The 27,193-nt window shown below is 39.5% G+C and overlaps 1 protein-coding gene across 1 annotated transcript in view; it reads right to left on the reverse strand.

The window, feature by feature from the left end:
• The window catches only part of mboat2a (membrane bound O-acyltransferase domain containing 2a), a 49,259-nt gene that overhangs the window by 11,113 nt on the left and 10,953 nt on the right, over nt 1-27,193 (reverse strand). The window contains exons 2-4 of the mRNA XM_074692524.1: nt 11,792-11,937; nt 6,487-6,564; nt 283-378 (exon numbers count right to left, since the gene is read on the reverse strand). Coding sequence (XP_074548625.1) covers nt 283-378; nt 6,487-6,564; nt 11,792-11,937 — 320 coding nt within the window. The remainder of the gene's footprint in view (nt 1-282; nt 379-6,486; nt 6,565-11,791; nt 11,938-27,193) is intronic.

Genomic DNA, 27,193 nt, shown 5'->3' on the forward strand with positions numbered 1-27,193 from the left:
GAACTGTCAGACAGTCTGGAGGAAGGGTGAACCAACAGGAGGAACTATAGCTATTCGCGTCCTCATGTGGACGCAGAGGTGTGACATGCTCTTCTTTCTGTTTAGTTCGGACTGGTTGAGACATGTTTAATACTCCACCGATTCTTCCTTGAAACTTCTCTCTTAAGCCTTATTTCTTTCTCTCAATGAGGCTTTCAAAGTTAGGATCAGCAGAGACCTATAGTCTGTTATTAAGAATAAAGATCATAATTTGCTCTGTGGTCTTTGCGTGCAGCAGCTTACCCTGTAAAATCTGCAGAGTACATGCCATAGTCGAAGACGTAGACACGTGTGATCTGACACAGTATCAGGTAGCCAAGCGTCACGATGAAGCAGTACCTGAAGAGAAAACAAAGAAAACAGAATTCAAGTACTACCATTTGTAGGGGAAAAATAAGGATGAAAAATACAGAAACACTGTGTTCAAAGGTCACAAAAAACCATGAGATCTCAGTGAGGATGTGGTATTTTAATGTTTCCAAGTGGGAAAGATACTTTGAATATATCCTCAGAGTTCAGATGAGGACATAAACCTGTACCATCCCATTGCTGGCCTATCTGTGGCAGAACAATCACTTAGTTGATGTACAGTACAAAAGGCAGAGACCTCTGCCTCAGGAAAATTAGAGGGGGTTGAAAATTGGACAAAAGAGGCAGAGGAGGCTCCAGTAATGTGTCAGCGTCAGTGCTTGGACACAGAAGACAAGGCAACTTTTCAACAGAAGACCAAAGACAAAGCATCACTTAAGCCTGCTGTACAAAGCTGCTGCAGAGTCAGCCCAAGTTAAAGCTAGTAGCTAGCATTCCTCCGCTGCCAACAATAAGAGGATTGTGCCGCTCCGAGAAGGAATACAACACACAGGCTCGAGCGAGGCTGCATGCTGATAAGACACAACGGGCCTCTTGATTCTGAAAGCCTACTGTATCTGCAGTCCAGGCTGCAGCCAGGACATCCTCATCTCTGCTGCTGAACATTTATAACAAAGAATAGAAACCTTTTCACACTGAAGACATGTGAATTTAGTTTTTAGCTTTTTCTAAATCTCTCTCCTGAACTCATGAACCATTATCAATCAAATGACACCTTGCACTGACAGAGATGGCACTGAGTAAAGAGGAGGTCATTAAAGCCCCGGTTCAATCCACACTTGGCATGTTTCATAGTTTACACATTCATTTTCTTACAAGGCAACACGCCTCTTTACAAAAGCCTCCATTTCCTCAGAACAAGCCTGAAGCAAAGAGGCGTCAAAATGTACAGATCATCCTTTGACATACAGAGAGGCAGACAGGAAATATCAAAGAGGGGATGAGCATGACACGCAAAACAGCCAACATGCTCTGTATTTAGTCAACCTGTCAACAGACGGGGACGGAAGAGAGACCACAGTGTGTAGTATAAGCCACAACCATGGAGGTTAAAAGTCATTTTGAGAAAATCATTGAAAGAAATGAATGCAATCGATTCTCTGTAGAGGTGACATGTTCTTTTTTCACTTCTGTATTTTAGCAACATCTAAAATCTGCAGGAAGAGAAGGCAGCAGAGAAGTTTGTAAACCACTTGGTTAAAGAGCTTGACAAGTAAAAGGTTCATCTAAAGAAGGAGAGATGCATGCAGGGAGGTAGAAGGTAATCCCAACCATATTGATGCCCAGGGACTTAAACTTAAGACTCAAAACTAGACTTCCACGCAGGTACACAAGGTGCCATCCTGATCAAGGGTAATGTAACTGCTGTAAAGCTTCTTTCGACTTTCACAAATTTATTCTATTTGGGCGTTATTCTAAGCAAAAGCCTAAAATCTGTCAGGGGGTAATCAAAATAATTCAGTGAAAAAAGAATCTCACTCTCAGGGGTTGGAAAAATACAACACTTGATTCTTACAACAACAGTTATTACCTCCACCAAACAGGTTATGTTTTTGGAAGAGTTTGTTTGTTTGTGAAAAACATAACTCAAAAAGTAACTGACGGATCTTGATTAATTTTTCAGGAAATGTTCAAAATGGGATAAGGAAGAAGTGGATAAATTTTGGAGGTAATCCGGATCACCGTCTGGATCCAGGAGTTTATTAAAGGATTCTTTATCAGATAGGGCTGTTTTCACCATATGTGCATATAACTCCACGATTAATGGTCGGATTGCTTTGCAAAACAATACAAGACAAGGTCACTATAATTTCTGACAGATGTAAAAGTACAATCCAGATCCTGCCAATATTCTGGATACTAAGATCCAGAATATGAAATATGTACTGGGTCATCATAAATTTCAACACTTTCAGGTAACAAATTATGGTACAAACCTGCAACTAACACCAAATTGTAGCAGACAGTCTGCTGAAAGGGAGTATAACATTAAAGTAGGACTAAAGTGTTGGTGACAATCACAATATGCTTGGTGGAGGTCTGCGTTCTGTGACTGCTATTCTAGTGTATTCTGGATTTGCTTTCACAACTTAAAATAAGGTTTTCAGTGAGAAGAGATAACTGGGTATAGAGCAGAGGGTTCTGTGATGATGTCTGTCCCTGTGTTAATATTCCCACGTGTGCTGGGACTTGTCTGTAACACTGGAAAACAGTGAACAGACCACTGGTGTTGACATCATGACATCATGGACGCGGCTACTTGTTTGTGCTGAATTTTCCAGACCATTACCTTCAGCATTCACACCAGCTCACCCTGACTACACACTGACAATTTACTGAGGGGCTGGCAGGACACAGTCTAGATAAATTCAGCTGTTTCTTTACACACATGCGCACTATCCTGACAATGTGGGAAAAATGTTCAGGGTTCAGTGCATATCCATTCAATGTAAACTCAACAGAGTTATCAGCACATTTTCTAAGGGAAAATAAATCCTTGTGCCATCAGAAGCAACTTTATCAGTGAGCATATGAGCTATATGTGCTGCAGCAGCTGTATGTGCATTGGATCCTCTCTTCATCCTGATTTGTGTTATGAGAAGTCACAGCTCAGAGTGAGGTGTTATATTTCCACTCGTGGCACCAGGAGGAGTCTGAAGCTAAAGCTGGCCTGTCTCTCCCTGGGGGACAGGGGCAGACAGGTTGAGGCGTAGACAAGGAGCCACACACAGGAGCCGCAGGTAGGGATAAACACTGGACATGGTGTGATGAAAATGAAAAACAGGTTATAAATAAATCCAAACGCTCCGGGACCTCTCTCTGAGGTTGTGCACACATAGTAAACGCCTCGAGGCACACTTCATGCTTGCTCAGATGCATACACGGATCAGAGGAAATTTCCATCTGCTCAGCATGCAACTGTGAAGCAGCAATTTGCACTCTCTGAATTTGGATTAGACTTGCTTTTTAAGCCTGAATCTAATTAAACTGTATTAAAAAATTGCCATTGTGCTACTGATATAAAATAGTGTGTAGATTCCATATAGAGTTGTTTGACACAATTGTAGGAACACATCCACATGAATTCTGTCAGTGAATTGAATACAATCAGTGAAGAGGAAATCTAGGTTGCACTCACAGACTTTCCCACATGTCACGACCTATACGACAAGTTCAAATGTCTGTCTGTCTTTACAGGTGTTCAACCAGCAGGCAGAGCTGTTGTGTTCAGTTGTTGAAAAGCTTCTGGAACATTCCCTGCTCCTTTCACCACACCCAACAGGTGAACTCTCTACGAGCTAAGGTGAGGGAGAGAGAGTGAAAGGTTCAGAGCTCTGCCAGACCGAAAAGTTTGAAATCTGATGCCTCACAATGAACACAGCCTCACTGAGTTCACATTCCCAGCCATTCCCACAGAGCAGGGAAACAAGGAGCTTTTTGCAGCTCCATGAAGCTGTCAAACTGCACTCACTGTGCACACTCCCCAAAGGTCGTGTATCTGAGTGGAAGAATGTGTTTCCTATTTGTTCTTCTTGCAGAGTGCACTGCTCTTGGGGAAATGGTCTTTGAGTTTTTTCAAATAAACTGTTGTCTCCAACAGTACTGATTCATTTTTTCTTAAAGCTCCTGTGAATTTTTTTTCTGGATTTTAAACAGACTAAAATCAATGTTGATGTCAACAAATGAGCTACAAAAGCAAACAAGACCATCAGGGATAAAACCTTTATTTTTATGTTGAAATAAGGTAGGTTGTACTTTTTTCCTTTTATTATTATTATTATCATTTCATATTATTATTATTATTATTATTATTATTATTATTATTATTGTTGTTGTTGTTGTTGTTGTTGTTATTATTATTATTATTATTATTATTATTATTATTATTATTTTCTTATTGATTTATTTACTTTTGATGTCTGTATGGGTTTGTGTTGTGATGTTGTAAAAATAAAAAGCCTCTTGAAATTAAGTCTTTAAAGAAAGAAAAAAGTTGTACCACTTTGTCCACAGGGGCGTGCCAAAATGAACTCGCATTAAACACACATTAAAAGTTCCTCACAGGAGCTTTAAAAAGCAGTTGTATAATACATCTAGAACATCATGAGGAGGGTTCAGCATCTAGCTGACAATGTTAGGAGACAAAGAAAAAAAAAGAAGAAGAAAAAGAAGAGGGGAACTGTATACCTCTTTAAAGTAGAAACAAAACGTCAGTGAACAGAAAACTAATAAGAAAAAGATGAAAAAAAGGGAGGAGAGGGCGAGAAAAAGGGAAAAGAATAAAGAAAAGGTTGGAAAAAATGAGGAATATGCAAGTAAAATATATAAATATGAAAAGGCAGAAAGTCATGAAGATCAAGAAGGAATGAGAAGAAATTAAGAAGAAATACATTAACTTGAAGAAGATAACAGAAAAAGGAGGAGGAAGTTTATTATGAAAAAGACAATGAAGTAGAAGAAGGAGAAAATGGCAAAAGTAGATGAGCCATAAAAGTACCTGAAGAAATAGAAAAGATGACAAAGAAAGAAGAAAACAAAGAAAGATGGAATGGAAAACAATGAAGTCAAAGAAGACCAAAAGTCAGAAAGCCACTCCAATTGTGTACGACAATTTCTTCATCATTGTCAGTTATCTGTCCATTTTAAAACATACAGTGCCTAACAAATTTATAAGGTCAACAGATTGAGGGGTTTTAAACTGATATTGTGTTTTTATTCCCAAATTTGAGCCAGAAAACTGGAATTCTCCAAGAAGTCAGAAACTTATCAAGAATAACAAATAACACAAGACATATTTTTGCGTTCAGATACACTAACAAATAACTGTAATTTATCAATCAAAAATAATGTTGGGCTTTACTTCTTTCCCTGTTTTTTTTGTAAAACAGTACATTTGAAAACCAATGGATTACAACAATAATCATACTTTAGCATTAAAGATATTATTTGGATTGAAGCTCACACATCCTGGTTGACTAACCAATAAAGAAACACGAAAGTGTTTTAGTAGTCAGCTTTTTACTATTAATTTAGGGCAGTGGTGGCAAACACCTTACACTGCGTGGTGTTTTAAGCACTGTATATTTAAAATACATCATCTTTATTTAAAGTAAGGGGCTGTTCAGCTTTCAAAAATAATAAATAAGTGACCACAATAAGTGCCCCATTATCTTAACATAGGCAACCAGCTGAAGTGTACAAAAGGACAAAAAAAGGGGTTAAACATTAAAGGCCTGGGCCCTGGTTCAACCTCAAGCCGTCTCTGCCTTTGAAACTCATTTATTATCCTGCAGCAGGTTCATCAACCTCTGTAAACATGACCATGTCAAAGCACCCTGCCACTGCCATTCATTTCCTCTGAGCTCCTGAACTGCATGTTCATCCAGTGGGGAATGGCTGAACTTTATCTCTGTGAGCAGCGGTTTAGGTGTGTGTTGGTTTAGCTTGAGTGACACAGCTACGGTTTTCAGTTTCATAAGCGCTGCAGCGAGAGTGAGCCGATGCTGCTTATCTGCTTTGGAGCACTGGGCTAAAAGCATACAAATGCTGTTTGCAGAGGGTTAATACTGCAGGAATAAACCTGAAATGACACAAAACACTGCTCCCTGTCGAAAAGCCACATCGACCTGTGGATAAACATGACCTGTGTTTCATGCTACTGCCATTCAGTCGTCTGGATTTTAGACCTCTCTGTCTGAGGGTTGCTACTACTGTGATTAATGCTTTGTTTGTGTCTATTTTAAGCCCTCTCCTGAGGGTGAAACATCCATTGTTTACACCTGTTTTCATAACCTTGAAATCTGGATTTAAAAAAAAAAATATCAAAGAAAATGTCTATGTGTTTGTGAGCCTGTATGTATGTGTGTGTGGGTCTTAATGATGAGCCATGGTCACAGATGGAAGCCTTGGGGCAGAATCATCATCACGACCCTTGCTTGAATGCTCCAAAAACACAAAGACAGGGGCATGCAAGGTTATGAAGAATTTTCATTATCTCCCAGCCAATCTAAATTTTAGGAGGATATTTTTGCTTTGATGGCTTTGAGAAATGTCTTTGTCAAATGTCTTTGATCTTACCTGTGCATGTTCTCCAGGCCAGCAAAGACAATGACACTGTAGGAGAGACCGCTCTGGACCAGGAAGTGGAGGGAGTACCTGTGATGAAATATACACAATATATGCTGTGTTATCGTTTACTGTAAAAATGTCCCTTTGTTCAACTTTTCAACTTCCTTTTTCACATTTCTAATGAGCTATCTGCAGTATTATAGCCCACATCCTGCTTTGCCATCCTGTACAGTTATTAGGAAGTGGAAAAAAACAGAATTGTGAAACCAAAGTCACGCCGTCAGCCATGTGAAGCCACACCTCGTACCACTGATGTGTCATCTTGTGTCTTGGGGTAAAGGAGAGACTATCATCATCACACTGTGTTATTTTCTAGTTCCAGTATCACCAAGATGTAAGATTCCTTATACTGCAACAATAAAGTGAATGCACACACACAGGCATCAACACACACTTTAGCAACAGAAGCAGCTACCAGGTGGTCTCTGAAGGGCACAGTGTGGGATACTAGCCACGTCCAGCCCTCCAGGTGAGGGTGACGCCACAGTGTATTAGCAGTGGGTCAACAAAGATGGCAGGGGCAGCAGGGGCTGGCATAAGAACAACACAGGACAAGCTGGCTGGATTCAAGAACTGGATGATAAATGCAAGGGTTAGAAAAAAAGTTAAATCTAATTAAAGCACAACACAGCTTTAATTCTTAGACATAGTGGGTTTCTTATCCATAAGTATTATCTGCTCACAAATCCACAAGAGCTCACGTGAACTGCACTGTTAACTTCTAAGTTCAAATTACTCGATTGGATTAAGCTATGAAAACTTTTTGTTTTTTTTTGTAATTTGTAAGTAATAATAATAATAATAATAATAATAATAATAATACGTTTTAATTATAGAGCCCTTTTCAAGATCTCAAAGACGCTTTACAAGGTAAAAGCAGTATAAAAACAAGTTTAAAAACAGATACAAAAAAAAAATGAGTTTGACTGTGTTTGAAAACTGAGTTTTCAGTGTTGAAACTGATGATTTCTGGGTAGATTTAACTTGTGTTACTGTTAAAGTAAGCATAACTTAAAATCATTAGTTTCTGTGACTGTGTTTTGTAACCATGAGTGAGGAGGGGACGTGGTCGATATGAGACCATGCTGTACTTCTTGAGGTGCAGCAGTGGCACAGGTTATCTGTGCTCCACCTGACACAGGCTGTTTGTCTGTGCATCATAGCATGGACAAGCTGTCTGTGCTCCTTGTGGTGTGGTTGTGACGGCGTTTGCAACCATGAGTGAAGAGGGAACGCTGTAGATATGAGACCCAGATGTACTTTAAAATTTTCTGCTTCATATTTTTATAATTACTTACTTACACAAAGCCATTGATATCACATCTTTCAGTTTTGAGTAAGGTCAACTTATTATGTTTTACAGTGATATGCAACATTTTTTTATTGTTACTTAATATTCTAAGTTACATCAAATAAGCATCAGGTTCATTTGATTAAAAACATTTATTAGATTGATTTTCCATAATAATCATGACTACTTAAGATGTTGAGTTACATTAACTTAAGTTTTATATTACATTCCTTAGTTTTTTAAGATAACCAGGGTACAAGCATTGTTCAAGTAGACTCAACCTATCTGGGTTTACAGTGTGGACAAGGGTGTCAAATGTTTAATAGTCCACTGTTGTTTTCTTCTAAAACTTTCAAAACAAGTTTGGGAACATTGCCTACAATCAATATCTCAATATTTTTAAGCTACATAGCGATACACAGCTACATGTCGACATTCTGATTTCTTCTCTAAATCACTCCTCTCCAGATACAAAAACATGCAGGTGCAGGAGAGTTTTCTGAGTGGGCCGGGGAGTGAGCTGCTTGCTGTGACAGGAGCACCAGCAGAAAGTTAAGGAAGTGAAACACGAAAGAGAATTATGTACCGACGTCTTACAATATTTACGTGGCAATTTCTACTCAATGGTCGCAATAAAGTCATTACATATATCTCATGTGCAACAAGCCGTAATACGTCAAGTAAATTCTATTTTCATTCCCCACCTCCAAGAGGGAATAAATGATATAAAAACCCAACACTGTGCAGATTCATGAGAGGTAGTATGTCCTCCAAGGGCTGCAGCCAGGTGTGCAAAGACAGAGCAGTGAAATCATGTGTGCAACAACACTGAAACTCTTCTTATGCGGGTTCATGATGGTGAAAGTTAGAAAAATGCTGAAAAACGAGCATAGATACAGCTACCTGTGACAAATATCAGACCTCACTGGCTGGCAGAAATTTGCTCTTCAGGATGCTCAAAGTTGCATCATAAAGTGTTCTAAAAAGCAGAAATCAAAGTGTGTGTAACACTTTGTAGTGAGCACTGTGCCAAAAGGAATTTAAATATCCTTCTTAAAGCCTCTCTCTGTATTTAAAGCAACTTATGCTCATTTAATTGCTGTCGTGTGTAAAACTGTTTGGCAGAGCTTTGAAGATATAAACTTCTTATACTGATTACACAGTTTATTCAAACACAGATGCTGCAAAGCACTGATCAACCCAAGTGATCACATGCAAGAAATTTGTGACAAACTATAATTTTAAAAATGATGATTTTTTTCTCTTAAACAAATTGCATGCAATAAGTTAAATTTGATGGTATGTTTTGCTTTGGGAGCTCAGTGCACTTCCACCCTATATGGAATGCCAAAGCCTTAGGTGGGGAGAGCACACTTCCCTCCACTTTCATGAGAATACATGAGAAGCCAGGTAATGTGTTAATCAATCAATAAATCAATAAATCAATCAATCAATCTGACTTTCAGTTGCTGTGCATTGGAAAAAGACATACTGATTATGTGTATAAATGAAAACCAACAGTGGGGAGAGCAGTAGCAAAGACCCCCCCAGCCATCAGTGATTACATAAATATACACACACACATATATACACATATTAGACACAGCATAAAAAGAGGAGCTGAGGTGGAGGTAGTTTCTAAAGCAGTTTGCAAGGACACCAGCAAGAGACGGTAGGTAAGGCTATCTAAATAGAATACTCATTTGCTATTTGCTAATTAGACACAAAGATGTAATCGGCTGAGCTGTCAGCGATTAGAGGCTGGTGTTTAGAGCAGCTGATAAACTGCAGGCTGAACTTGACTTCATGGCCTCCATAAATGAACACAATGCCGAGTTTGCTGCCCAAATACAACCCGCCTCATGCACAGGCCACCAACTCACAGAGCAATTAAGGAAATACTCTTTAACATCTAATGTAAAATAACATTTGAAGTTTCAAAATGTATTGGTGACTAGTTAAGATGTTAAATGTAGCTTTCTTTCAAACAGTAGAATATTCATGAGCCATATCAGTCAACATGGGTCAGAAAGTTGTGTTACACTGTAATGTTATGCTTTAGCTGGTCTCCCCTCTGATTCAGACATGAATTATTCATCATCACCTCCCTCAGCCACAACAAACAACCTGATCCCACCACGGCTCGCCGTCAGCTGCATCATGTTTGAGAGCCGTTCGTCTGCGCGTTTAATTAATTAGACAACCCCTAGCTTGATAACCAGGTTATGTTTCACCTGGTGAGCATTTCCCACACCTTTAATGTCTGCTTTTGGAGGGGGTTTGTGTTGAGTTCGCACACACAGACACACAAAGCAGCACTCTGAGAGGCACTCTGCCAGAGGTACAGTGGGTTGTCTATAACAGGGCAATAGCTTTCTAATTGGATATCAGTTACTACCCGATCGACCCATTTGCTCTGGCAAGGATGAAGAGATGAGGACAGAGAGAGGGAGAATGAGGAAGGGTGGGGGCAGACAAGAAGCAAACAAGGACATGGGTGTGACGGATGATAGAGTATCTGCAGAAAGGCAGCAAAGCAATGAAAGACACACCCTTTCAAATCAAACTCAAGTGAATTAAAAGCAAAATTTACTTGCAGTACAGTGGACTATCAGCAATGAAAATGCAGCATCAGTTATGTCTCAAAATTCACCTGAAATTTTGGTTAAAGCTACCATGCAGATTTTTTAAGCAGCTGTGAAACAGCCTGAAACTACAAGACAGACCTTTTCATAAAGAACTTAGGCCATTGGTCAAATAATTACACTTTTCTGCAGTTTTTTTTTTTTTTGTCACTGCTCATATTTTCTGTAGCTTTAGATGGATTTGGCTGTTGTGAGGGGGTAGGTGTCAGATGAGGCAATCTAAAACACAGAGAAGGAAACCCACTTTTTAGTTCACACACTGGAAATTTTCATGAGGAACATTCTACGGTAAGAGAAAGGCACGACGAGATCTTTTTTGACAAGAAGCAGAACTAATATTAAACTTGAAATTTCATGAAGAAGCTTTAAAAAAAATCCTTGTTGTTGCCACAGTGATTGTGTAAGCATTACATTTTTTTCAGCAGATGAACAAACATCAAAGCAACAAGTCCTGTGACCAAATGACAAATGAAAACAAAGCTGTTCTTCTTTACAATGGTAGAGTTTGCAGCTTATAAGCACATTGGTAATGCTAACACGCTAACAAAACATTCCAATCACTTTAAAAAAGGCCGCTGTGAGGGGCTAGACTGAGTGTGAACATGCCAGAGAAGACAAAACACTTATTCAGTTCTGACACTTTCTTCTTCATGAACAGAATTTTTGTAAAGGCTTTCACAACATGCTTTGTTAAATGCACAAAATTGTGCAGCAGCTAGTGGTACTTTTCAAAGTCAGCTGTGTTTTTAAAGATAAAATATTTTCTCCTCACATACAAAATAAGTGACACATGAAATTGCTGGAATGTATTGAACTTCACTTTTTGCTGTGGCAAACATCCACGTGAATGTTATCTAGAAAACTGCAAAAGCACAATTTTTTAAATATAAAGCAGCAAGTGGGCAAATGTTAGTCATTACTTTTCATCAAGATGCAAAAAAGACTGAAGAAATTTGTATGTTTGATCAGCCCATTAGGGTTGGAGGGATCATCTGACTGAGTGATGCTTTTTGTAATGTGGAACATCATTGACTGGAGCACAAGCTCACACATCATTACACAACATACTTTTCATTGCATGTCATCACATGATATTTCCCGCTGGAGCATGAGGTTATCAACAACTCTCTAAACAATGCAGCAGTTCATACAGTAGAAATGTGTTTATGATAGAAATTGGGGCACTGCCACAGTCACTAAGTAAATGATCTCACTGAGTAATACTGTAGGAGGATATTCTGAGGCAGAGAGGAAGGACTATATGAAATGACAGCTATGACAAGGGAAGAGCTGCAGGGTAACTAGAGCTGTGACTCACCAGCCAAAGCAGAAGAGAGCCAAGTAGAAACCCAGCAGAGTGGCCACCACATGTCTGATGAAAGGACTGGTCTTACTGGGGTGGAGGTAGATCCGAAACCACACAGCCATCAGCAGGGCGAACAGCTGACATGCCACAAAGTTAACCTGCAACAAGGAGCGGCATGAAAATGTTACAGATCACACAGGGAAGAAATCAGACTGCAACACAAATCGATGGTATGAGCTGCCAAGTTTGTTTATATTTCATGTTTACAATTTTATTAAGAAGATGCTTTTGTCAAAAGACACATTCAACATTGAGCAGTAGGGGGGTATGATACCTTGCTCAAGGGCACCTCAACAATGCTTAGGAAATGACGCAAACACCTCTACAGCTGGCTTTCTAGCTAACGCACAGTTGAACGGTAACATTTTGTTTCCCTTTGTTCAACAAATACCGAAAGTAATGAAGTTCTGAAGAAGAATAATTTTATGTGATACTAAATGATTCAAAGTTAGTTTTTTCAAACAAATAATAGCACACATCACCCTGTGTTTTGTATACTTTGCTTTTTATGAGCAAATGCATTGTCTGACAGGTCATGGTAAAGCCGGGTTAAAGGTGGTGTTTGAGTCCGTGATTCATCTCTTAATGTCTCTAAATGGCAACGCAAAGAGGCTTTACTACAGACAATAGCAAGATTGACTGGATCCATCGAGGGAAGGACAATGGAAACCTCTCTGTTTGATTACTCACACTTGATCTCTGTTCATCCTGAACCATGCTGTGTCAGACAGGCAACAAAAGCACACGCAAATATGTGTGCGTTTGTGTGTGAGTGTACTGTGCACTGTATTCAATCCAGCTGAATTTTGTATCATATTGATTATCTAAGACTGTATTGTCTGTGTGTAAACAGTATGTTTTCATTTCATATATCATTTCAGCAAATCACACTGATGACTCAGGGATAACTCAGGGATTGATATGTCACACTGCGGAGTATGTCTCCTGTGTCACTGGGAAATTTGTTGTTCTTATGTTTATAACCATCATTATACGTTGGATGTACAGTATCAAAGAAAGAGCTGTTATTTAAGGACACAAACCATAGAGTTGTGGTCATACCCAGTCATTGAGCGTATGTCTTTAAGCCCCTTCTAAATCACAGAGTATTTAAAGAGTGAGTAGCAGAGATAGGAACCACACTTTAGACCTAATATTGTTGAACAAATGCTGTAAAAGGATAAATCAACACTTATCTGTTAAGAACCCTTCATGTTTGTTGGATGTCAAGTTTAATGATGCATGTGTGAACGGACAATGGGTGCCCATGTATATAGGTCATGTTAACAGATCCGTCTGTCCAGTAAGCAGTGAAAGGCTATAGTGACACTGAGCACACCATCCATTATCTATGGATCCTGCATGATTAATGAGAGAGTGGGAGAGGTACAGATATAGCCTTAAGTATCATTTAGTCTGCACGACTGACAGATGTAGCTACAAATTATGTGAGGCATTAGCACAAGTGTATCATATCAGATGGCATCTGGTTGCAGATAGGAGGTTTCCCACGCAATCATGTGCACTGTGCCAGCATTACAGGACTTTGCCTCTTGTTTCATGACCAGTGCTGAGGAATCAAATCCAGACAAAGAAAAACTGACTCAGGTAGAAATCCAGACCCCCAAAGTTACTAAAGAGTAAAATGATCAAATCATGTGGTGCACAATTAAAGATATAAAGAGTAAAGGTGGAAACATTCAAGAGAGAAGCCCAACTCCAGTTAGTTAAAAAAATAAACAAACAATGGAACCCAACTCAGACTATGTAGGGCAGAAAAATCACACAGTCAAGGCAGAAAAAAAATCAGACTAAGAAATAAGAGAAAAGACAGAGTTTAACTTTAACTACGAGGGGTATCAGGATCACATAGAAGGGGAGGAACCTAATTAGGGATGGGGACCTTTCACATTTGAAATGATTCGCGACTGATGCCTGGCTATTGGTATCGGTACTCAAAGGTACAAATTTTCGTAACTTTTTTGTGTTTATGTGATATTAAATTATCATTTTTTCTAATAATAAAACACAGCTTTTTTCAATTTAACATATTTAATTCTTCAATATGTATAATTTTGCAATGCTGTGTTCATGTCCAGCATGGAAAATTGTCCACTCCTCCACGCCCTCACAGACACAGGGATGCATTTAGGTATCTTAACATGGTACCTTTTGTTTTTACGTGAATTGGTACCCAGTCATTTTGACAGAATTTGGTCTGTACCTATAAAAGCACCTAATTTGGTACCCATCCCTAAACCTAAAACAGACTTTTAAAAGTGTGAAATATCTAAGAAAGAAAGGGGAAAGTAGAATAGAATAGCCTTTATTGTCATTGCACTGTGAAGTTACAATTGGGGTAACAAATAAAGCCAGAAACACAACTCAGATTTTTGGAGTAAAAGAAAAATATAAAAGAACCTAAGTCAGGCAATGAGGTGTAGAAATGAATAAAAAGAGAAAACAGCAGTAAAGACTACAAGGAGTAAAAATCAGTCCGGGTTTAGCTAAGTGAAGCTCAAGTTACACTGCTGTTCATTTGTTTGCCATAAGGGTGTGTCAGTTTAGCCGTTGATAAAGTCAATATGCTATCTCAAAGCAAACTCTACATCACCTGCAGGACTGTGTAGACCACAAGCAAACAACCCTTCCCTTCTGTGAGCAAATAACAGTATTTATTCAGACTGGGAGCTATTTTCAATTTTCACACAGAAGAATGTCGTATGTCGGTTTAGCTTCTGTCCAAACTGATTCCTACCTATTTGGATTATTAAGTGTGGTTCTAATTTAATATTGGCAATCCCCAAGTAGCATATCAGGCAAAGTTGGAGCAAGGTTCAACTGCTGCTGCCTTCCTTCGTAAATCTAAAAATAGACATGACGCCCCAGTAATGACGACAAGTCGCATCAAATAGACCTCTTCTGGCTCCCCACCACTCGTGCAGGCCTCTTTATCAAGCTGTATTTACCAAATCCCCAGCTCTGGATGTCATTTCACGCTTTGATTACTCCAAGCTGCTCTCTTTAAAGAGGAGGACATTGCGAATGAGAAGCTGACTTGCACACAGAGTGGCTGACGGGCTCATCTGCAGGCCAGAAAACATCTGACACTTCTCATAGTCACTGGGTTATAAATGCAACACACAGAGTCAAAAATAGAAAGTCAGATGGTTACAGCCAGATTCCAGCTGATTTTCCTTACTTTCATTCCTTAAAAAGGAATACATCGTCAAACCAAACAAGGAGCATGTTACAAGACTAAAATTAAACTCCTGCTGAAGTGATTGTTTCCTGACTTTACAAGTGTAGTGACAAATGCACTTGAGCTGACTCCAGCCACTCTTAGTCTTTGCACTGGCCTGTGAGCGAGAGGGTGTGAGATGAGCCCCTCCCTGGATATCAACACATTGCTTTGTAAGGAAGGAATTTCATGTGGGAGACTGGAAGGGCGTGACAGAGGAACTGCATTGTTCAAGGCTGCAGCAGAGCAAAGCTGTGGGTGACTACTTGAAAGCTGACTGTGTTTGAATTATTAAGCTTTTCATGTAGTACAGAGAAAAAGACTGCTGGGGCTGACGTTGTATGGTGACAGCATTTGGATTATAAAGTATGAACGGTTACCATGGAATAGAAGAAAACAAAACTTAAACCTTAACATGAAAACCACAGGTGGCTTGAAAATCTGTAGGTCAGCCAGCCACTGAACCCTTCTTCTCTGTTTCCACATAAACCAATGTGCTTTGAAGCCAAAACCAAACATGTATTACCTTTCATTTTTTATGATATATAATGAATCATTGAACTCTATAGTGACACTATTTGAGCCTCCTTTTGCCCCAGATCCCTGTAAACACACATTTTCTCGCCATGTGCTCATGAGTATATCCTGCATTAAGCAACAAGTAAAAGCTATTTGACACATTCCTGGCCCATCCTCAGCAACCATGTCTCACTTTTCACAGCTGCCATATTTTTACCACTCTTGCAGCCTTTAAGAAGAGAAATAGACCAAAAAATGTTGTGATATTAGATATTAATGCAATGCATGAGTAATCATCTGTCAAAGTAAACACAACTGCTCGTGGATCAACTCTTTTCGCCTGAGCAGCTGTTACATAATGTGACCACATGCTTGAAGACTTGTAACATTTCACTGACAGATGTGGGGTTTTTTTGAGAACTAATGAAACAGAAGCATCATCTTTCCTGTGATGTTGTCTCATTTTACAGAAGCCTTTCACATAAATGCTATGCATAATAATAATTATAATAATAATTAGGGGTGCACCAATCACAATTTTTTGGCTGATCACCAATCTTTAAAAAGCCTGACCTGCTGATACCGATATTTATTTTTTTAACTGACAGCATATATCTTCAATGTTCCAATCTTATTTTATCGGAAATCACTGAACAATACCTGTGAAACAATTTAATCTTTATGTTTTAGCTTCAACAACCAATAAAGTGTCCTGAGTTTTAGGTCTTAGAGCAAAAAGCAACAATGGCTGTCAGACCTGCCTGGAGGTTAACAAGAGTTTCATATGTAAGGATGGGCCGATCACTGATCACCCAAAATTAAGGAAATCGGCACCAATCAAATGACTAGCTGATCATGTCTAATAATAATGTCTTAACTTGCATAGCACTTTTTAAAAATAGAAGTTTATGAAAAACAAACCAAGCTTCAAACAAGGAACAAAAACTTCTACCCATTTAAACACAGGCAATACAAGAACCATGTAATATAAAATGAGAGCATGAGGACCAGACAAAAGCTGAAAACAGGGGTGCCCAAATTCTTTTCAGTGAAGATATTAAATATGCCTATAGCATAACTGTGCAAAATAAATACATATACGGGTAATTTTAAAAATGAAAACAGTTTCCTTTACTGTATTTCACAGCGTAAAGTTACTGAACATCCATATGGCACAAATACTAGGCTTATGTCTTTAGAGACATTTGATGCAATATAACCTAAACATTATGGAACACAGAATGCTCCTTTGAAACAAAAACAGTGCATTTTCCATCCTTTTAAAATAAGGAAATAGTAATAAAACTGGACACCTGTTTTAGACTTTTTTCCCTTTAAAAGACTACTATATTTACACTAATTCACATTAATTCAAAATATATATGTAAAAATGTAAACATGGGCAGCTGGCTGCTGTGGGCCCCTAATTGGACAGCCCTGGCTTAAAACGTTAATCAAAAAGAAAAAGAAAATAAAAGGCACTAAAAGGGGCTGGGAGCAGAGAACAGGTCAGCTGGTATAAGAAGTCAATGTTAAAATGTTGATAGAATAATAAAACAGTAAAATAATAAAAGCCATGATAGAATAATGAACAAGAAATAAAACAATAAAAAAGCTACTAAGGTATAGAAATAAAAGAGATAAAAGATAAAAGACAAGGCATCATGGGATATCCACCAACTGCTGTTTCTTGCCACCTGTAGACTGTTTAAAGATTTCAGTGCCTAAACAGACAGACAGAACCAATATTGATATCCTCAGTCTTTATTCAAGACAAAACTAAATGTGTTTCCACTCAGCTGCTTGACAGTGTTAGCATAGTAGTTTACTGAACAAACATTTTGCAATAGACAAGTTTTTGTGCCAGGATGCAATGTTTATCCATTCATAATACATGGATCTCCTCTTCCATTATTGATTCATTCTGAAGTCAAGCTTACCCTGGGGTATGCCGCTCATATTGTTTCAGAATGTGGGGCAGAATATCTGTGCTGCAGAGTTGTTTGTGGGAGATTCAAAGGTGGCCACAGCAAAGCATTAAGCTGCTATTTTGGATAAATGCACTGCAGCAAACCCTGTGAAACCCCTTCACAAGGACAAAGAAAGACCAGGAGCTGTGCTCTGAGTTCACTGGTGAAGAGTAGACGCACTAAAACAATGAATGGAGTTAAAGTGTGACTATGGTGGAGAATTAAATCATACAAATAAAGGCAAAACAGGGCGTATACACATAAGTTGGACACAGTTTAGCAGAGCACAGAGAAAATAATTTGTTTTTTCTTTTCTTGTCACATGTGCAATCAAATGCTGTCAGTACAATATTTGCTTCAAGCACCCACAATAAACAGCCCCAAAGAGTGTTTGCTGAGCACATGGCCTCAAGCTTTGACAACTTATCTCAATACCTGGGTAGAGGCAGCTGTTTTTTAACAATGGGATCTGAAAATGCATTAAGATCAGGAACTGGGCCTAAATGAATAATACCTTCAACACTTAAATGTGGAAAAACTAAGAACTCTCAGTGAAAGAGCAAAATATTTAAAGAGAAATTTCACTTTCCAGCAGGGCTTGGCACCTGCCTAAACTGCCAAAGTTAACCAAAAGCTTCAAAGATACTCTGGTTTTACTGAGGTGCACCTGCATTTGTAGACAAAGAGGTGTGACCATAACAAGGTGGCAAGAAAATGCCAATGTATGTTTTTACTGTTGCTAAGGAGCCTAAAACAATTGAAGTTCACTTGCCATGAACAATAAGTACTTGAGGAAAAGTAACAAGAGAAACCATGGCAAGTAACGCACAAGTGGTCTTGGCAACAAAGATGTATGAAACATTCATTTTGTAGCAGTAGTTTCAGCTAGAAAAAGAAGCAAATAGAACGGCCTTGGCTGATTCGACAGGGATTTAACAACTGTAGAGAGATAACCAGGGGCCACCCAAAGTTTCCCCAGCTTAGAATCCTTCACAGTGGATATCTTCAGCAGAATAAGGCAAAATAATGCGCCATCTTAGATCATAACCTGTTCCTTGTTAGGTAAGCAGAGAAACACTAGAAAAGCACCATCCTACTTTAATGTTATACTCCCTTTCAGCAGACTGTCTGCTACAATTTGGTGTTAGTTGCAGGTTTGTACGATAATTTGTTTCCTGACAGTGTTGAAAATTATAATTACCCAGTACATATTTCATATTCCAGATCTTAGTATCCAGAATATTGCCAGGATCTGGATCGTACTTTTACATCTGTTAGAAATCTGAAAGAATCCTTTAAAATAGTCCTGAATTGAGACGGTGATCTGGATCACCTCCAAAATTTCATCACTTCTTCTGTATCTCATTTTGAAAATTTCCTGAAAGTTTCATAAAGATCTGTTTATAACTTTTTGAATTAATTTAATCACAGATGAACAGACAGACAAACTCTCCCAAAAACATAATCTTTCAGGTGGAGGTTATAATCTAGCTTTGTAACACTGAAACTTTAGCGGTGGGCTCTTGCTCTGTGCCAGTAAATAAACTGCATGGGATAACAGTGTACAGGTCAAAAGACAGTGGCCTCTACCTTAAGAGACGGACAGACTGAATATATTTTGATGGGCAGCCGGCTCTGGTCACTGATTATCATAAAAGCCAACAATCTACAAGACTGTCCTTCCTGGCAGCTGTGGCACAGGCCTCAGCCTGACTTTAAGCAGACATTATAGACTGACACAGGGACTGGCAGAGAGAAAAAAACTTAAGCAAGGGAGGAAGTCATTGTGTATGCTGTGGAAGACAGAGATAAGCCGGCTTCCTGAAGCTCATTGTGGAGTAAAATACAGAGTGTATGTCTCTCTGTCTGTGTACGTGTGCAGGAGAGGAAACATTAAGGCTTGAGCACTGTTCTCCACTTTTCCTTTTTGTCATTCACCTGCAGTTTCACCTGCATCTCCTTTTGTTCTGAGAAACAACCCACAGGGAAGAGCACCTACTTTCTGTATTGCTACAAAGTTTAAAGGGCACTTTGAACTTATGCTTGAGTCTAACATATCAGCTGGAAATGTCACGTCAGAGAGGAGCTGCAGCCTGGCAGTGAGGTTTTAGAGAAAGGAGGAAGGGATAGTGCAGAGGGGGACAGATGGATGGTGAGTCATTTATCCTCAGGGCTTGGCTTTTCTTTTTCTAGGATTCAGGAGGAATAATCTCTGGGCACATTTTTGGCTCTATGAGGGTGTGTAATTACTCTTAAGAAAGCTTTACTTTGAGCTAAATGCCAACATCACCATGATAGCATCAACAAAACAGAAAGCTAACAAGTTTGATAAGCGCAATAGTTGCCACTTTTATCGCATTAGTGTGAAGTGTGAGCGAGTTAAAACCAGCTTAGCAGCATTAAAAACAAAAAAAAGTTGAAACTGATCAGAAAGAAAGTAGTTTTGCTAAATTTTATCAGAAAACAAAAATAGAGACCAGATTGCAATAATAATAATACATTTTATTTATAAAGTGCTTTCTAAGCTCTCAAAGATGATTTACAGAGGATAAAAATGTAGAGAAAAACACCACGATGGTGGATTATGAGGCCAAAATAAATCTCAATGTGAAACAAAGGACTATTTTTGCCACATGCATGAAAAACGGAAAATATTTAAAAGTTTTTAAGGAGGGGATGTGGGTCTTGGATGAGTGAAAGAAGAAAAAAACATCAAATACAAGCTGCAGAAACCACATTTTAATGTATACAATATGATGGCAGTATTTACATAAAAGCTACATAAAAAAAGAAAACGAGAGCTTGGATGTTTATGATAATAATATCAGTTGTTTGTGTTCATGCAGCCCAACCCAGGAAGTTTTGCTGAGTTTACAGCTAGAAAGACTTGGACTTAGCTTTTCTACTGGGAGCTCAACAAAGAATAAAAAAACACTGATGGTTACATTCCAAGTTACAATGTATCGGCTCATTTGGAAATGCTCCTAAAATACCCATCATGAATGTTAAGAGTGTGACAGTTTAGAAAGGAAACTATATAAATCCTGTAAATGTACACTTTCTGACCTGTGTTTATTTTTCAGGCTAAACCAGGAGAAAGGGCTGTACCCACAGTTCCCACGATGCCACCCTGTCGCAGATCATTATCTGAGTCAGACTGGTTAGTTGAGTCTAACCTGCTCTCAGAGGGTGGAGGACACGTCCCCATGAAAGCTCTTTAATGATTAATCTGAGCCTGGGAAGCAAATCTTCAGTAGGTTTAAACCATGAATACTCCAGCATTTCTCTGATGATGGGGAAAGTGATCATGGCTAAAATCCGGCTAATTGTGCAGCTTTCCACCATACATACACACACTCATCCACTACCACATACACACTGTGGAGGTCATATCTTCTTTAATAAATAGTATTGCACTCCTCCTTCTCCTTGCATGCTCTGAAAATAGTCCCAAATGCTTCCTGATGTAAGCCTCTCTCTCAGTTACCAGTGGGTTTTCATGTGTGTAAGAGTGAGTGCTTTGATCTGTTTTTGTGTATGTACACAAAGTGGGATAAATTTAGATAGTCATTAGCATAAAACCCTTTTTTTTCCATGTCATTAAGTCACTGCCTACCCCCACTAACACAACCCAACTAGTCCCGCTCTGCACAGTCTCATTTCATTTCCATCAGCTCCCCTCTACAGTAAGTCACGCCGATTCTCTACCTAAGTGAAGGGGGGTTAAGCCTTGAAATTACCCTCAACCACTGTCAGACTATTCTGCCCTGAAAGTGACTGTGAGATAATAAACATTTGCTGTCCTAAGCCTTCTTAGAGAGCGCCTTGCACCCACAGAAACTCCACGCTGTCAGTCTTTTCATGTTAGGTGAGTGTGGGGAGAACAGTGATGTCTCATTCCCACTGACACAGAATTAAGATTAGCTTTCTTTAATAGTGTTAGCAAATGTAATAAACCTTGAAAGGAGCAGAGAGCAAACACAGGTCAAAAATAAGGCAGGAATGTTCATGGGAAGTGTAGAGTTTCTCTCACTTGCTGGTTTAAGACAAATACGTTATCAGTCAAAACCGCTGCACAGAAATTTCAGCTTTATTTACCAGGTTCATGTTGTTTTGATAATACCAGTATAATTTTTGCCGATACAAATTTGTCATTTTGTGATATTTACAGTGCAGAGACGCGTTGACGTTTGACACTCTCTGCTGTGTACAAAACAACAATGGCCGAGACCAAAAGTAGCACCGCAGCATCAACTTCGTCCTCACATGAGGATTAAGTGCCTAAAAGAGGAGCTACCTCAGTGATGTGGAAGTGGTTTGGCTGACCAAAGATCAGACATGCAAAAAAAAAATATTACATGCAAAGTGTGCAGGAGAACTATTCCGGCGAAGGGTGGCAACACCACAAACATGTTCCACCACCCTTAAGCTGAAACACAAGGCCGAATACAGCCAGGCTATAAAGTAGGGCTGAACGATTTTGGGAAACGATTGGATTGTGATTTTTCTGGCAGGTATTGCGATTTCAATTCGATTCACGATTTTCTTCAAATCAAGCTTTGGGATATTCACATGTAGGGCTAAAAGATTTTAGGAAAAGATCGATCTAATTTCCATTTTTCTGGCAGATATTGCAATTCACCATTTTTTTCAAATCAAACTTCAGTGCAAAATTCACTTTGTTTACAGTACAGACAACAGCAAGGAAATAAATGATGAAAAACACTTAACACATTATTCACCTTCAATAGTGATGATAAAAAATCTGTTTTCATCAACTTCTACTCCTAAACAGAGGCTTTGTGTTGTTGACCTGCTTACAAGCACTTTTAACATATAGATTGTCTACAAATTTGTAAAACAGTATGTGGGTGATACTTGACACAACAGATCCTGAGTCAGTCAGGAGCGCTGCAAAAACTTGCTGCTTTGGCGATCACAAAATTCCATTGTCTAAAATTACGATTTCAATCTGAAAACAATAAATCTTTCAGCCCTACTATAAAGACACGTGAGGAGGACGTGAAAGCGCTGTGCAGTGCAGTTCCACAGATTTTGGGCATGTACGAAATCATACTGAATGCGTCTCTGGAGTCCAGGGCAGCGCTGCGCAGCACAGTGCCGTACAGCACAGCGCCGTGCAGCACAGGGCCGGGCAGCACAGCGCCACACAGCACAGCGCAGGGCAGTGCCCATAGCAGCTGGAATCCCCGAGATCACAAGATCACAAGATCACAGGAGAACCACATGTTCCTGCAGAAATCCCAACCATGACAACATCCTTTCATGGTAATCAATTAGCATGTTAAGCATCTGGCCCACCCAAAACTTCAGCTCCTTCAGTCCATGCCTTCACCTTTCTGTTGGTGTCCTTATAGAAAGAATGTGTTGTGTTGTATAGAATTATGAAGTTCTTCATCTGCAAGATTAATTTTTCTCCTGCAAAACGTCAGACTTCCTCTGGATCTGACCTACTTACTATGTTTACATTTCAGGCTTGTGTAGTAGAAGTAAGTAGATGATTGGAAAAGTGGCTTCCATACTGTGTGTGCAATAAAAATGCTGTTATTCAGAGGCAGCAACTACTAATAATAACTTGCCCCCCCTCCCCCTTTGTCACAAATATTGTTTTAACAAATTTCTTTAAAATATTGTACTATAATTTTGCAGCTATATCGTCCACCCCTAGTGTTGGATACTCTGATATCTAGCCTTTTACTTTAGTTTGGAAGAAATGAGAAAGGTGACAAACATGTCTAATGTGCAAACAAAAACCACACACACACACACACTTTTTTTGTAACCAGACACAGAAAAGTACAGATGATGTCACGACTGTCTCATCGCTCCAAGAGACACACTGACTTTTCTCTGTTTGTGAAGGTTCTCACAGGAACTAAATCATGCTGACAGTACTGGAACAATGGTGCTCCTGTTCTTTGCATCAGTACAGCAAAGCTCTGACAGTGCCCCCTGTGCCTACTCATACACACACACACACACAAAAATACACAACGTGAAAACTGAAGACAGATGAGTGTGACTCTTTAGAAAGATTTTTTAACTCATGTCAAGTCACAAGCCTGTCTGCTGAATAAAAAGAGGATGCATGACAGTCACACAAGAGAAGCTTTGATTGTTCAGCATATCAAAGGGTTAGTAATCTGGATTTTGTCCTGACATGCCTACAGCGATAGAATTAGTACTGACAAATAAAAACAATTGTTTGGTTTTGTCTGAGTGAGGAATCATGAGACTCTAGGTGCCAAACACAGGAGCAGCACAAAAAGAGCATGTCATGATCAGAAACACACACACACACACACACACACACACACACACACACACACACACACACACACACACACACACACACACAGAGTAAAAGCCTGGAGAGTGGCGCTCTCCTCTCTGCGCTGATCCACACAGACCCTAGTCAGACTCTCCGGTCAGCCAGGCTATTAATAGCATAACAATCAACCATTCCCCACAAGGCAGCCAGCAGCTCTGGGCCAGAACCATGAGCACAAAACGTGTGTGTGTGCGCGCAGATCCTGTCTTGGAACATATGAACGCGACCTGAGCAAAGACTACAGGCTGCCTTTGGTCTGAAATGTCATCGCTGTTCTGATCAGGCATCCTGTTGCCTAGGGGGAGAGTGTAATGGTGAAATAATGTCATCACCGTGGGGTACGTTTTCACAGTGATGACTGACCTTGGCTTGGTGCACTCACGCACATTAACATGCAGTGTGTTACCATATCAATGCCAAAACCAGCTCAGAGTGACAAAAGTAAAAACCAGTCGGAGAAACTGAACCCAGTGTTAGCCCACACTCTACAGGAAACAGTCTTGTGGTCCCGTCTGTTTTCCTTGTTTTACTTTCTCTTTACATTTCTGAACAAACTCCACTTCACACCACTTCCCCTCTGACATAAGTGCAACTCAAAGCAAACAACTGCCAGGCACTTATACAAGAAGTGCACTGGCATTCTTGCAAAGAGGAAGCAGTAGACAAACACTGAGATGTAAACAGAAATATTTTAAAGAGGTAGCCTGTAACATGACTCAGTGAAGGATGCAGCACAATTCAAGAAGTCATTTGCAACTGCTAGACGAAGAAACTGGTGAAATGACTGACTATGCCATGAGTTAAAGTTTTTCATGCTGCCTGTGGATGCATGTCTCTTTTGCAGTGCTGAGTAATGTTAATGCATAATAATAAGGGGGGAGCATTGTTTGACAGCTTCTTTGATATGCACGCAACTGATGGCAAACAACAGCCGGCAGCGCAGAGGTATAAATTAATAATCTAATTTATTTTAAAGACACGGGGAGGGAGAGTCTCTGAAGAGTTTATTAAAGAAATGTATACCAGGAACTTTTTTATACTGAAATGTGAAAAAAAAAAACTAATTCAGTCAGGGCCAGTCTCGCCAACAGAATTAATTATTACAGCTTTGTTCTGGGTGCTCTGGCCCTTCTACTGGCCAAGTAGGCTGCCAAAGCCTGAGATGAGGACAGCACACCTCCCCTCTCTTCAATCAATTAATTAGACTTCTTTTATGATGCACTTTTTATACACAAGACAACACACAGTGCTGTTCTGGGAGCTCTCTGCCTTTCTACTTGCCCATGTGGAGCGCCAAATGCCTGAGGTTGGGAGAGCACACCTCGTCTTTCTTTAATGAATGAATAAATTAATCAATCAGATGCTATTAGTAATGCACTTATCATACACAAAGGATAAACATTATTTAGCGTTTATAGCAGGGGTGGCCAACCTGCGGCTCGCGAGCCACATGTGGCTCTTTGCCTTTCTGTGTGTGGCTCTTCGATCCATTCATAAATAAAATATATATAGTTATGAGTAGTGGTGTGCCGATCAATCTAAACTATAAATATATAGATGCCAACGTTGGGATCAGTTGGGATTGATACTTAAGTTTCAGTTTCTCTTCTCTAGTATGAATTGAAACACACAAACCCAGTAAATCTCGCTTTGAAAATTGGAAATGTATTGATTTTCATTTTATGTCATTTCGTTTATGTGTAAGAGGAAGTGTGTTTGCAAGACCACGTGCGTGACGTGGCTCTCCGCAGTACCACGGTAATTTTTGTGGCTCTTGGTCTCTGACTGGTTGGCCACCCCTGGTTTATAGGAAAAATATGTAATGTTTATGTGCACATGAAAATCAAAGGCAGGCAGGCAGCAGCAAAGACCTCCAGGGGTAAAGAACAGAGACATCAGTGACACCATCAGACACAGTTGGTGGTGGTTGCACAGTGGTTTGCAAGGGGAGGAGCACGAGCTGGCAGGTTAAAGCTGTTGAGTTCATTTTCCTATTCCCTGTCAGTTGATAGGCAGCTGATGCTCTGTAAGCCAAGCTACAACTCTCTTAGCCTGGTTGAACTATCACTATGCTCAGTTTACACAAGTTAAATGCAGAGGATTTTTAAGTAGATACCAGGCCAGTGCTAATGTGTGATATGACTGCTCTCTATCACAGTAGTAGTATCAAGTTTGATTAAAACCCAGTTTTAGTGTATGTCAGCTATGTCAGCAACGTACCTCTCCTGAGTTCATAATAAATACACAAGTGCCGTTTCCCCTATAAATTAATACTGATTCATCCAAGAGAAGCTGATGGCTTGTATCTCAACCTCAATGTTAAAAATAGAGTTAGCTAAAGGAGAAATCTGACACCCAAAATAACCAAAATGCAAGCCACTTAGGAAGCAGTCATATTCTAAAAATACAGAGACACAGAGGCCTTTCCAGGCTGTGATGGTAGACATTGGATTTGGTGTGAGATATAAATGCAGCTAAAGTGTGCATGTTTCTGCAAACTCTACTTCATTCACCTCTGAGGGAAAAAAAATCATCAACTCATGACAGACAGCCAGGACTGGAGGCTGCTTCTGTCCAAACTGGAATCACCACCTCCATGTTGTTAGAGCACTGTACCACAGCTGTAGCTCAGCAACGGGGACCACATGCTACAGAGATTTAAGGCCTGTGCTGCCATCCGTGACCAGTCTTTGAAATATTTCAGCCTCCAATAATAAAGACAAACTTGTAAGGCCAATAATAGCCTTTTAAAGCAAAGGCAGTGGGTGTAATTTCTGTGATCCTGTGGGCAACACTCCAAAGCCAAAAGTCCAAGAAGTCCAACCTCTCCAGAAGGTCTGAATAAACAGTGTTACAAAAGGCACACGCACACATGCTTATTAAGGACCACTGTTAAGTACAAGTTTAAGAATGATTCAAAAGCTCAGTGGACTGAACAGCAATAAACCTACAATGAAGACAACCTCCATTTGACTTTCTAACCATAGATAGTGATCACAAAGACGTGGTTTTATTTGAAGAGTAGAGATGCACTAATTCTCTAACTGGCAAGCAGCACCTAGATGAAAAGAGAAACCGCTTTGTTGCTAAGATACAGCAGTGTATGCTAAAGTCTTCAATGAAGTCAACAATGTGCTGAAAGTGAAAGAAACAACACATCCTTACAAACTCCTGAAGGAACTTTAGAAAAAAATGTATTCAGATCTTCAGTTGTAAGAGCTCTAACAGCATGCAAAAAAAAACACTCAAACTTCCTTCAGGCTCCACGAAAT

The sequence above is a fragment of the Halichoeres trimaculatus genome, unplaced genomic scaffold (assembly GCF_033239565.1).
Source record: "Halichoeres trimaculatus isolate MK-OKI-2021-1 unplaced genomic scaffold, fHalTri1.1 fHalTri1_scaffold_17, whole genome shotgun sequence".
Taxonomy (NCBI): Eukaryota; Metazoa; Chordata; class Actinopteri; order Labriformes; family Labridae; genus Halichoeres; species Halichoeres trimaculatus.